Here is a 12,597-nt window from a genome sequence, read left to right on the forward strand (position 1 = left end):
AGCAGTACCCTGAGGGGTCTGGCCTCTTCTGGCACTATGGTTGTTGGTAATAAAACCTTAGGTATATAACCTGTACTGAAAATGACAGAAAACCAGCATGAAATTTCAAACCAGTAACACCATCCTGATGCCACCCCCTTATCTGCCTCTCAGAGTGATGGAATGGATAGACTCTAGGAAAAATCCTGGGGTAAAATTTATACCAGCTCAGGAGAAGGGCTTAAAAGCCCCAATGAGCTTAGGAGGGGCTGAAGATGGAAAGCACAGGACTGCCCTCTGGTGGACGGGTGTGCTCAGCCTGGACTACATGATTAAAGGAAGAGAAGCCAGGCTGGAGAAGCTGGGGGGACACAAAGCCACACGCTCTCAGCAGAGCAGGTGCACGCCTCCAACAGGACCTGGCCCACCCTCCAAGATGCTCACCCAGGCCCAGCGGCTGTAAACCTGAAACACAGTCTGAAAGCTGCCTATGTCTGTAAACAATGCCCCACCTGGCACAGGGGACCAGGTGTAGAGATGCCTAGAGCCACTGTGCTCAGCCTGTCCCTGCCCCACACCCCAGTGAGAAAGCCTTTCTAAGAGCAGGTGATAGGCCAGCTGGCTAAGAAGGCGATAGGCCAGTTTTAAGTATTCTGTTCTCTCACAGGAAAAAAAAAATCCAAGAGAAAAACTTTACAAGGTCCATGAAGCTTCACATCCTTAAGGCGTTCATCGTCGGGTTCAGTGGCAGGAACATGGGACTGCAGGGTTCAGCTGCCCAAGGCCTCTCTAGGCAGAGTGCAGGGGGATGACAAACTTGCAGCCAAAGGGCGAATGGTAGTTGATGCCCACCTCCTGAAAGACCTGCTGGGGAATGCCAATGTCACACAAATAGACACGGCCTGCGTGCTCCCCCAGCGGCAGAGGCAGGCCTAGTGCCAGTGACCATTTGGCATCAATGCCCTGTTCAACTTCATGCACAGGAGGGTCTATGCTGAGTACTGGTGCCCGGTTCTGGTTGGCCCAGGCCACAGCTGCCTTGTACCAGGGCTGATCCCGCAGGAAGGCATTCTCAGGGCAATCCAGGCAGTTGATGACCAGGTCCACAGGGCTAGTGGGCAGATCTGCAGGTAGAAAGAATACCAAATGAACCCAAGAGCACACACAGCTCAGGGTGGGATGAGCATGCAGGTGGCCCCAAGAGTGTCTTGTTTTCTGGACACCTGATGCCTCTGAAGACTGGGCCAGGGCACACACAGTCCCTGGGAGTTGTCAAGGCCATCATCACCTGGTAGACCACTGTCATCATGAGGTTCCTGAGCTGAAGCGCTGTTCTGATGAGTGCACGGAGCTCCTCAGGACACTAGGCCCTCACCTCCTCTGCCTTGCAGGCAGGCCTCTCTATATATACATCTGACCAACCCTGGAGAGAACAGAGTCCACTACTCAGTCACAGCTCTTACAGGGAAGCCCAGCTCAGGGCCCAGCAGAAATAGGAGATGGACCCAAGACAATGAACAGGTGAGAGTGTGTGTGCTTATTCCACTCCGCACTGGTCTACCCACTTATGCTAGCCTGTCTGCCCTCTACTTAACCCAAACTTAAGAACAGGGAGAAACCATTTAAAAAGGCTCTACTGATTGGGTGTCGTGGTGCATGCCTATAATCCCAGTACTTGGGAGGCTGAAACAGGAAGATCACAGGTTCAAGGCCAGTGTATGATAACTTAACCAAGACCTTGTTTCAAAATAATAAGCCAGGCGTGGTGGCGCATGTTTGTAATCCCAGCATTTGGGATTACTGGAGGATCCGGGTTCACGGCCAGCCTCAGATACTTAGGCCCTCTGCAACTTAGTGAGACCTTGTTTCAAAATAAAGAATAAAAAATAGGGCTGGGTGTGTGGCTCGGAGGTAAAATGCCCCTGGGTTCCAGCTCCAGTACTGAAAATATAATAATAATAATAATAATAATAATAGTAATAATAATAATAAAATGAATAAAAAATGTCCTCAGATAAAATTCCCACTAACAACATCACCCCTCCCCAGACATTTTTTATACCTCTTGAACTAGCCTAAAAGGTTAACCTGAGAATAGCAGAGGCCAGACCAAACTCAAGAGTCATCATCGCCAGACTTGCTTCCTGGAATATGAAGCCTTTTGGGTATCCAGAAGAACCGCTTGAAAATCACATTAGGGACTCCAGCCCACACCTGGCCCCCATCTCAGCTTCTGGTCCACAGTAATGAGATTCCACAAGTAGAGGCTCATGGCTTCCTTGCTCAGAACATGCCAGTAAGTAGAGTCCTCATGGGTCATGAGAATCTCGAGAGGGAGGTGCTGCCTGCCTTCTGCGCATGCACAGGCTCTGCCCCAGACTTGTCACCTGCCCTGTAAGGCTCTCTCTGGTCATATTTACTCCCATTCTTCTCCCCGTTCTTACTTAAACCACTCTCTAATCAGACTTTCCCCCACTCCAGCTTGCTCTTGTCGAGCTCACCCGTGGCCGCCACACTAGATCCAATAGGCAGTCCTCAGCCTTCCTGTGAACTGAGACTGGTCTGCCGACACACTTGTCACAGTCTCCTCTCTCATCTGGCTTTCAGGATCACCCTCTGGCTCTTCTTACCCCTCCCTGACCAGTCCAGCTGTCTCCTTTGCTGGGCTCTCAACTTTGACCTGAAACAAAGAGCTAAGCCCTCGGCCCTGTCTCTCTTCTCTTCTGGATTCCTCCTGGCTTTAGTATTACCTATACACCTGGAACTCCAGGATGGATCCTTCCTTTCACTCCAGAAGCATTCAACCTCCTGCCAAGCACAGACCCCACCCACCCGACAGCATCCCAAACCGAGTCTCTGCTCTTCTTCCCCAAACCCCCTCAAGTCACAGCCCCTCAGTATTAAGTCAAGCACCTGTGCTCTTAGTTCTTCTCTCTCACTCCCTACACCCCATGTGTGGGTTCCACCCTTAAAACCGATTCAGAATCTAACTCCTTTTCACCACCTCACCTGCCACTGCCTCAGCCAGTAAGCTCTTGCTCCAGTTCTCAACAGCATCCCAGCCACCCCCTTCCCTGGGCTTCTACTCTCAGCACCCAAGACACCCGCTGTGAGCTCCATGAAAGAATGGATTTTTTTTAAAAAAGTCTGTTGCCACATCCCCAGGACTAGAAACAGCACCTGTTCTGTAAGCGTTTGTGAAACTGGTAAGTGGGTCTCTAGCTCTCTATCTGAGTAGTGGGAAAGGGTGAAAGGAGATGGATGGGAAGTGGGCAGTTAGCTCCAGATTCCTCAGAGGCCGAGTGCTAGTCACCACTGGGTGGCAGCACGAGACCATCAACCACCGACGGAGGCCTGCCCAGCCTAGGACGGGACTCACTTTTTCTTCTTTTGCTCTGATGGGGATGAAGCCAAGAGCCCCAAACATACAAGACAGGTGCTTGCCATTGAGCTACATACATCACCAGCCCTGGCACTCACCTTTGAGACTAGATACTTGCTGGCCTTGAGTCTTGCTGAAGAGAGTCAGCTCATTGGTGATGGACTCCAGCATCTTGACAAAGCTGGGCAAGAACAGGACGACGTGTGCATCGTGGTTGGCTAGGTGCCTTCCACAGCTGATACCCTGAGCTCCCTTCACATGGGGCCCGCACAGCAGGGCCACCGTGGGCCTCTGGTGAACATTCTTAGGATTCAATCTGAAAGAGAAAGCAAAAACGCAGTTACCAATTACGGACTGGCCAGTCCCTGAGTCCCATATAAGACAGCAGGCACCAGCTGTTCAGGGCTCCCTCCACTGCTCAGCAAGTGCGAGACTCCAAAGTGGCCAATCCACAGCAGGCCAGGCCCACGGGTGCCAGTCCACTCTCCCACGCCCCGTCACTTCCCTGCTGGGTCCTCCCACCAGGGAGTTCACCCAGATCTCACTGCAGACAACACTGCTGCCAGGGTGCTGCTCTCTGACCCGGGAACTCTTACTGGTTCTTTCATGTGGCCTGTCAGGTCCCAACTTTGTACGGGGGAGATCTACGCAGCTCTGCAGCCTTCTCCATTCCAGAAAGGCTGGGCTCATTCTCCCCTCCTCAGAAAGCACTTCTTTTTTAAACTTCCACCTGCCCCTTTTCTTTTAGCTCTGGCTCAAGGTTTACTTCTTTGAGGATTATTCTAGCTCATACTAATTTTTCTCCTTTACTCAATCCTAATAAATTCACAGTAAATACCAATTTAAGATGGTTCGAAACTGTTCTCAATATCAACTGCCAATCCAAGTTCTCTTCCTGAGTTGCCAGTGAGCTAGTAAAAGCAGTTCTAGAGCTATTACTAGTACCTCTTTCTCCCACCATCACCACCAACTGGGGTTCCACCCAGGGACATCTCTGCCTCTGAGCCACTCCCCAGATCTTTTTATTTTGAAACAGGGTCTTGCTAAATTGCTAAGGTTGGCCTCAAACATGCAATCCTCCTGCCTCAGCCTCCTAAGTACTGGGATTACAGGCATGTGCCATGGTACCTACTTCATCGGATGCTGTGTGGATTAATTAATGTACAGCAATGAGCAGTGCCCCACACAAAGTGGCCAACTGATGCTGCCCACAGAAGGGGCAGCTGCCTTGGATGAAGCAGTCACTTGCTACTCAAAGCCCAAGTCGCCTCTAGTCTCAGAGAAGCCACTAGTAGTAAGGAGGTTTGGAAGACGAGCCCTGCCTGGAACTGTGCCCAAATCATAGGCAGCACAGCTGGCTCAGGAGGCAGGAAGGCGCTGAGATGAGACTGCAGAGCTGTAAGTCCCTGCTTAGGGATGGGACAGTGATAATCATCATTTACCAAAGGGAAGGCGATAATAGATGTTGTTAAGTCAGGGAGGAGCTCCCTAATGGTCTCCATATCCAAATAAAGTTTTGGGAAATGAGCAATATGCACTTTGTAAGTGCGAAGCTATTCATTATCCCCACTGCTTCTGCATCTGGAGGAAGTATGACAAGTGCTTCTCTGCTGACATCTGGCTCGCCATATCTGTTCCCCAAATGTACTCTCCCTCACCCTGTCATTTCCCCAACAGAAGGAAAGCAGAGCTCACACCACACACCCGGCAGTAGGGAGAAGAGCCCAGGCAGCAGGAACAGGCCCGGGCGGAGCGGAGGCCCGGCTCCACCACACCAGCAGTGTGCTGGGCAGTCCTTCGGCCTCTGGAGCTGCTCACCTCCAAATACGAGGCCACAATACTGTGATGGTGGATGTCTGAGGAGCACTTTAAGCGGGAAGCAGGATCAATCAAGGGACAAGGAATAGTGACTCACCCCACGCCAACGGGTATGGAGGGACCTCACATCCAGCTTGGATCAAGCCTTTTTTTTTTTTTTTTGGCACAGTACTGGGGCTGGAACCCAGGGGCATTCTACTTCTGATACCTCTGAGCTCCACCCCCAGCCCTTTTTTAATTCTTTATTGAAACTGGGTCTCACTGAGTTGCAAAGGGCCTAAGTAGCTGAGGCTGTCCGCGAACCGCGATCCTCGGTCTCAGCCTCCCGAATGCTGGGATGACAAGCGTGCCCACCGCGCCGGCTCTGTTAAGTCTATTTTAATGTGATCACGATGACTTCAGAAGGAGGCGGCCTTGTAAATGCAGAGGGCGCGTCTTCCTCCTGCTTGCTCCACCACAGCACTGTGACTGGAAACCTCCCCGACTACTGCAGAGCAGGAGCAGGGATTGGCTCTTGGCACCCTCACTGCTGAGCACAAGGTCTAAGACATGGTTTCAGTAAATATCCACCAATAAAATAAAGCATGTCTCCTAATACACGAGCTGGAGGCAGGTAGGAAGGGGCGAGCCTGCGCTCCCTACCCAGCTGCAGGTGGTTCTACAGGTTCTCAAGCATGGAGAGCCCATTTGCATCGCAGGTGTCTAGAAGGCAGGCCTCTGACATTAGCGAGAGCCCAAAAGCCAGATAACTGGCATCAGAAAAGAAAGGAAGAAGAAGAGGAGAGGACCTGAAATCGGGAAATGGGCAGAGGAGGACAGAGACCCTGGCAGCACCCAGGAGAGTGACTTCAGAGTCTCACATGAGATGAGAGCAACTGTGTAGCCGCTGTCCTGTCTGTGTGTCGCTGTGGGAGGACTCGGCTGAACATTCACGCATTCACCCTGCCCGTCCACAGACACTAACCTGTTGGGGCCTCCGAGCAGGGTCAACGCCATCTGACTGGCGCACACACCCGTCATCTCCAGTCTTCGTTCCAGGGTCAGTCCATGCTTCTCGGCCACAGACAAAAGCTTTTTATGTAGCTCATAGGAAACACTTGGGACCACCAGGCCAGAGTCTGTGGGTCAAAAGGAGGTGAAGAGAGAAGGGAAAATGACTATGGGAAATTGGGTAAAAACGCGCATACTCTGCCCAGGATTCTGCAAATGCCAACAACTTAAGGCCGACCCTCACCTGCCCCCTCTTCCTCTTCTGGGACTGAGGCATTCTTTGTAGCCTCCAGAGCTTAGGCAGCAGATGATGAAATATGTCACAACTTGTTCCAGGTCATCAGAGGGCGCAGGAATTAACTCATGCTCCCTCAGCAGTTGAGCTTTTGGACCAGGAAGGACATATCCACCATTATGTTTTTGGTACCAACAAAAAAACAAAACAAAAAAAAAAGGGCTGGTACACAGAATGCAACAGCAACCTATTAATTACATGAAAAGAGAACATGTGGCTGGGCGCAGTGGTGCACACCTGTAATTCCAGTACTTGGGAGGCTGAGGCAGGAGGCTCGCAAGTTTGAGGCCCAGCCTCAGCAACTTAGTAAGACCCTGTTTCAAAATAAAAAAGAAAATAGGGTTGGGGATATATAGCTCAGAGGTAGAATAGCCCTGGGTTCAAATCCCTAGCAAAACAAAAACAAACACAAGCACACAGAGAACATGAGCTGTGTGCTATTGTGCATGCACTGGATCCCGGGGACTCAGGAGGCTGAGGCAGGAAGATTGCAAATTTAGGGCTATCCTAGGCAGCTTAGCAAGACTCTCTCAAAATAAAATTTAAAAGCGCTAGGGATATAGATAATTTGCAGAGCACCCCTGGGTTAATGTCCAGTACTCCCCCCACCAACACACACAATAAATAAGCATGGCTTTTCTCAAGGTCGAGGACAGGCCATCTCAGGCAGTGGGATTTTCCTCACAAGCGGCCCCTCATCTTGACCAAGAAATGGAACGGATACTAGCTATCCTTCTGACCCGCTAGAACGCTGCCGTTCTCCTTCATTTTGAGTCAAAAGGCTCATTTCATGTGTCTATTCCCTACTGGCTTTTCTCTACTCTGCCCTCTTTGCTTACGTAATTCAGGGAAATCAAGGGATTTCATACTAGTTTTGTCTAGATAGATCAGATGTCTTTCTAGATCTGGGTCCTCAGCTACACGGTAAGCCAGGTGTGGTGGCACATGCAGGGAAGTGTAACTGTAGAGTCATGTTTCATGTGAATCAAATCAAAAGTAAAAAATCAAAACCAGGGGAAAGTCTGTAAATCTATCTGCTGATTAAAAGTAAAGCCATACACTGGGAACGGTAGCACACGCCTGTAATCCCAGTTCCTGGGAGGCTGAGACAGAAGGATTGTAAGTTTGAAGCCGGCCACAGCAAATCAGTGAGGCGCACATCAACTTAGTGAGAGCCTGTTTCCAAGTGAAAAATAAAATAGGGCTGGGAGTACAACTTAAAGGTAGAATGCACCTGGGTTCAAGCCCAGAACCAAAAAAAAAAAAGTTGGGAAGAAAAAAGAAACAGAGTTAAGTACTTTCAAATATGATCAACAAGCCAGGCATGGTGGTACATGCTTGTAATCCTAGTACTTGGGAGGCTGAAACAGGAGGATCACAGATTCAAGGACAGCCTCAGCTACTTAGTGAGGCCCTCCACAACTTAGTGAGACCCTGTTTCAAAATAAAGAATAAAAATCAGGGCACGGAGTGAAGCTCAGAGGTAGACTACCCCTAGGTTCCATCCCCAGACCCACTAAATAGATAAATAAATAAATAAATAAATAAATAAGACAGCTTATTTATTTATAAATAAATAAATAAGACAGCTATTTATTTATTTATTTATTTATTTATTTATTTATTTATTTATTTATTTATTTGGTGGTACTGGGGTTTCTGGAAGCCCTTCTACCTCCGGGCTACACTCCCAGACCTATTTTTTATACTTTTTTTATTTGGAAACAGGGTCTCCTAAGCCAGCGCGCGCAGCTAGCTTCGAACCTGCGCGATCCTCCTGTCTCTGCCTCCCAAGCGCGGGGATTACAAGCGTGCGCCACCACGCCCGGCTGACAGCTATTTATTTATTATAAATAAATAAATAAGACAAATATGATCAACAAATGTTTATAGAGAACAAAACATTAAGCCAATGGTAGGGTGAGGAGTGGTAGGAGAGAAAAGAAGTGTGAAGACAGATGCTACTTCCAGAGCCTTACAATATAGATGGAAACAAACAAAAAATACACATGTGCAACCATTAGAAAAAAATATACAACAGTCCTAATCCTGAGCGCTAGTGCCAAGCATAGATTTCAAATTAGTAGCTGCAGACAGGAGGTATCAAATTCTCAATGTGAAACACCCCCTGAAAGATAGGCAGGACTGCCTGATCATGCAGGCCCAGAAACTCCGATGGTTCCAAGCTAAATGAACTGATTATTGCCTGTACTCCTAGCACTACAGGATCTGCTAGAATCTGCGGTTCCCCAAATCAATCGAGAGACTCTCACGGTAGTCCACCTGCAATTTTAGAAACGAGGCTCACTGGCTCTGCTCAACAAAGAGTTGTGACACTTGGTACAGGACCACGGGTTTTTCAATCCAGGCAACTCTGGTCCAGATGACGTAGAATTTGCCTCTGCTGTCTCTTTATGGCTGCCCTTCAGACTGCCCTACCTGTAGCACCTGAGAACACAGGATGGGGAAATAAGGTGGGGCTGGGGCTAGGGGCACTATGGTAAGCATCCATGTGGCCGGGGTCCGTGGTGTAAAGAAGTGATGTGGAATGTCACAGGAGCACAAAGAGCTTCAGTGGCTGCATCTAAAATCCAAATCTATTTCTCCTTGAATTACTTCTGAACACACACATAAGCCAGGCGTGGTGGTGAATACTTGTAATCCGAGCATTCAGGAGGCTGAGACCTGAGGATCGTGAGACCCTCTGCAACTCAGTGAGACCCTGTTTCAAAATAAAGAATAAAATATAGGGCTGGGGTGTAGCTCAGAGGTCTAATGTTCCTGAGTTCCATCCCCAGACCCGCAAAAAATAAACAAACAAACAAACAAAAAAACACATAATGCAGAGAACAGATTTCCCAATTACCAGTTAAAAACACTGCTGGTCTTAGAAGCATTAGAAGGCTACTCAAGAGACTCCTGGTGACGACCAACAGAGGAAAGTGGCCAGGGTTCCAAAGGCAGAATGGAATGCCAACTCTGTCAGTATGGAATGGTGAATCAAATTTGTCCCGAAAATAAGACGTAAGAGGCATGACCACCAAGGCTCAAAGACTTAGCTGGACACGATGGGAAGAGCAGAGCCACAAAGAAGGAGGAAAAAACAAACCGAGGCTTCGACCAGCAGCTCCCCTCCCAAGTGGAAGTCAAGAGAATCGAGTCTGGGCAAGGGGCGCCAGAGCTAGATCAGAGCGCTTCATTCTAACTTCAACTGGATCCTTAGCAAGAAATAAAGAGCGCCGTTATCCAGGTCTTCCTACTCCTAATCTCAGCAGACATACTGTGGAGCTAGAATCACCCTTCAGGCAAAGCTAATGGGACAATTTCCAGAGTCAGCAGCACCCCACTGCCCCACGTCTGCACTTGTACATGTGTGAGGACAGAAGAGGGCTACATAGTGGAAACAAATGGCCAAAGTTAAATAAAAAATCTACCCAAAAGAAAGGACTCACGAATAGAGGAAAATGCATTAGAATCTGGGAAACAAAGAATGCCTTCTACCTCTCCAAACTCTGCCCTTGGCCTAACCAGCTCATGCCAATCTCCCACAACGCTGCTGACTCACATTCGCCAGCGTCTGTCTAGCCCACTCACAAACCTCTCCTCCTCTGCCTGGTAGCTGCCCGTGCCCCAAGGCTTCCCCTGCTCTCCCTCACAGAAGCCTTCCGGATCCGGCCTCGGGGAGCTCTCCTGCCTCTCACACCCTCACATGCCTCAGTATCTTTCCATCTCCTGTTACAGTTTAATAACTTGAAGGCAAGGACTGTCTTAAGGCAACTGACACATAATAGGCAGTGTACGACCCAAATTGTCTTAAGTATGTCTAAAGACTTTTATGAGTATTGAGCAAAGATCCTTCTCTGAAGCCTGACCTTTCTCCTAAGCAGTGTTCCTTGGGGATCTCTCACTGCTGTACACAGAGTACTCATACATATCTAGCATTTATTTTTCATGGTACTGGGAATTGAGCCTAGGGGCATTCTACCTCTGAGCTACAACCCCAGCCCTATTTTATTTTTATTTTGAAACAGGGTGTTGCTAGGTTGAAGAGAGTCTCACTACATTACTTGGGCTGTCCTCGAACCTGTGATCCTCTTGTCTCAACCTCCCAAATACTAGGATTATAGGCATGGACCACCATGCCCGGCCCACACCTAGCATTTTATATTTAAATTTAACACTCCTGTGTGCACCCCCCCCCCCCACACACACACACCCGATCTGCTTTCAAGGAATTTTAAATCAGAAGTCTGGATCAATCCAGAGAGATGCTGATTAATTGAGGGGGTGACCACTGGACACTATTATTTTGCAGAGTAGGCCCAAGCTACAGGAAAGTCTGACATCTGTTACTATAGGAGACAGCAGCCCTGCCAAAGAACCCAAAGGGCTCCAGAGTGAAAAGATTTGGGTTAAACAAAGAGGTAATTTGACTGCTTTTCCCATCAACAGACCAATTACAACACTACCCCTCCATCCATACACACAGCTGGCAGAGTACTGCCAAAAGGAGTATGAGCAATTAGTGAATAATGGCGTGGACACTGTCGACACCACTTAACATGAAGTCAATAGGAAGGACACAGCAGCAAGCTGTGAGAATCCCTACACCCAAGCCATAACAAATGGTAAGAAGCATTTTGTTCTCTTGCTCTCCTGGAGATTAGCAGGAAATAAAATATTTAGTATTCTGGAACACGAATGCCACAAAGGCCAGACTGGAGAGTTACCCAAGCTACTCTGATAAACTCTTGATCTAAAATGGTCCGTTTCTGAAAGAGTACTAAAGAGAAAAGACTGTAGTCTATTAAACTGTCCCTCTCTCCTTAAACTATATTCTTTCTCCTTATACTATATTCTTTCCTCCTTAACTTACCACATTCAGAAGAGAGAAAGAGATGTGACAGGTAAGAGACCGTGTCTCTCTGGGCCTTGTGTTCCTATCCGTGAAATGAGAAAACTAAGCCAAGTGACCAAGTAACTTAACACTAATATTTTATGGTCCTAGATCATTTCTCCATTATTCTAGATACTTTGTCTTATTCTGATCCTAACATATGGACATTAAATCCAACTGGAAAAGTGTTTTCAGCTCTGGATTATCTGACTACTGCTCAATAAAACCTACTTGAGGCTTGTGCCCTGACGCTAAAGCAGAGATGAAAATCACCTGTAAAAAGAAGTTGCTCTCACCAAGCTAGGAAAAACCTAGCAATTTAATTAAGTCTAATTCTATGCAAGGCTGTCTACCCTTACACAAGTAATAAAACTCAAAGGAGCCTAGCAGTCACACTGTCACTGTAACTTAAGAAATGTCCTTAGTAAAAGGGCATGCCTACCACAATCTGCTAGTTCATAAAAGACTGAAACAATTTCATAGTCTTTCTTAAGTCTGACAGTCTGCCCATTTTTCACATGGAAAGTACACGCAAGCAAGCTCTATGCTCACCAAATACAACAGAGCCCTACTATTGTCTACAAAGAAAGCTATGTCTGATTTTCTTCTGGATGCAATTAAACTATCTCCATAATTCTCCCTATAACCACACACATTCAATATTTATATACCCTACACTTCAGATTTCAAAACAAAACAGTTCCTTCTCTAGTTGCTAATGATTTTCCTTTTAGCTCTTAGGACTACTTAAGAACAGTTTACAAACCACTGTTTCAAGAAGCCCCATTAAAGCCAGCTGTGGTGGCGCACACTTGTAGTCCCAGTACTTGGGAGGCTGAGACAGGAGATCTCACAAAATCAGCCTCAGCTACTTACTGAGGCTCTCAGCAACTTAGTGAGACCCTGTTTCTAAATAAAATATAAAACAGGTCTGGGAGTGTAGCTCAGAGGTAGAAAGCCCCTGGGTTCCATTCCCAGTACCACACACACACACACACAACAGCCCTGTTAATAGTGTGACTTGTGAGGAAGGGGCAGGACCAGGAATGAAAGTGACCACCTCTCCCATAGTTGCCTTTTTTTTTTTTTTTGGTACTGGAGATTGAACCCAGGGGCATTGTATCTCTAAGCTAGACTTCCAGCCCTTTTTAATTAATTCATTAATGTGTGGATGTACACACATTAATACTCGTGATTGAACCCAGGAGGGCATTATACTGCAGAGCCATACCCCAA

At 47.8% G+C, this 12,597-nt stretch overlaps 1 protein-coding gene across 1 annotated transcript in view; it reads right to left on the minus strand.

Annotated features, from left to right (window-relative positions):
- Positions 1-768: 768 nt before the first annotated feature.
- Positions 769-12,597, minus strand: part of EDC3 (enhancer of mRNA decapping 3) — a gene marked incomplete at both ends in the record, with an annotated part of 28,691 nt that continues 16,862 nt past the window's right edge. Inside the window, 3 exons of the mRNA XM_080690870.1 lie at positions 769-1,103; positions 3,460-3,677; positions 6,144-6,297. Of these exons, the coding sequence (XP_080546996.1) occupies positions 769-1,103; positions 3,460-3,677; positions 6,144-6,297 (707 nt within the window). The remainder of the gene's footprint in view (positions 1,104-3,459; positions 3,678-6,143; positions 6,298-12,597) is intronic.

This window comes from Muscardinus avellanarius (assembly GCF_963383645.1).
Source record: "Muscardinus avellanarius genome assembly, chromosome: 3".
Taxonomy (NCBI): Eukaryota; Metazoa; Chordata; class Mammalia; order Rodentia; family Gliridae; genus Muscardinus; species Muscardinus avellanarius.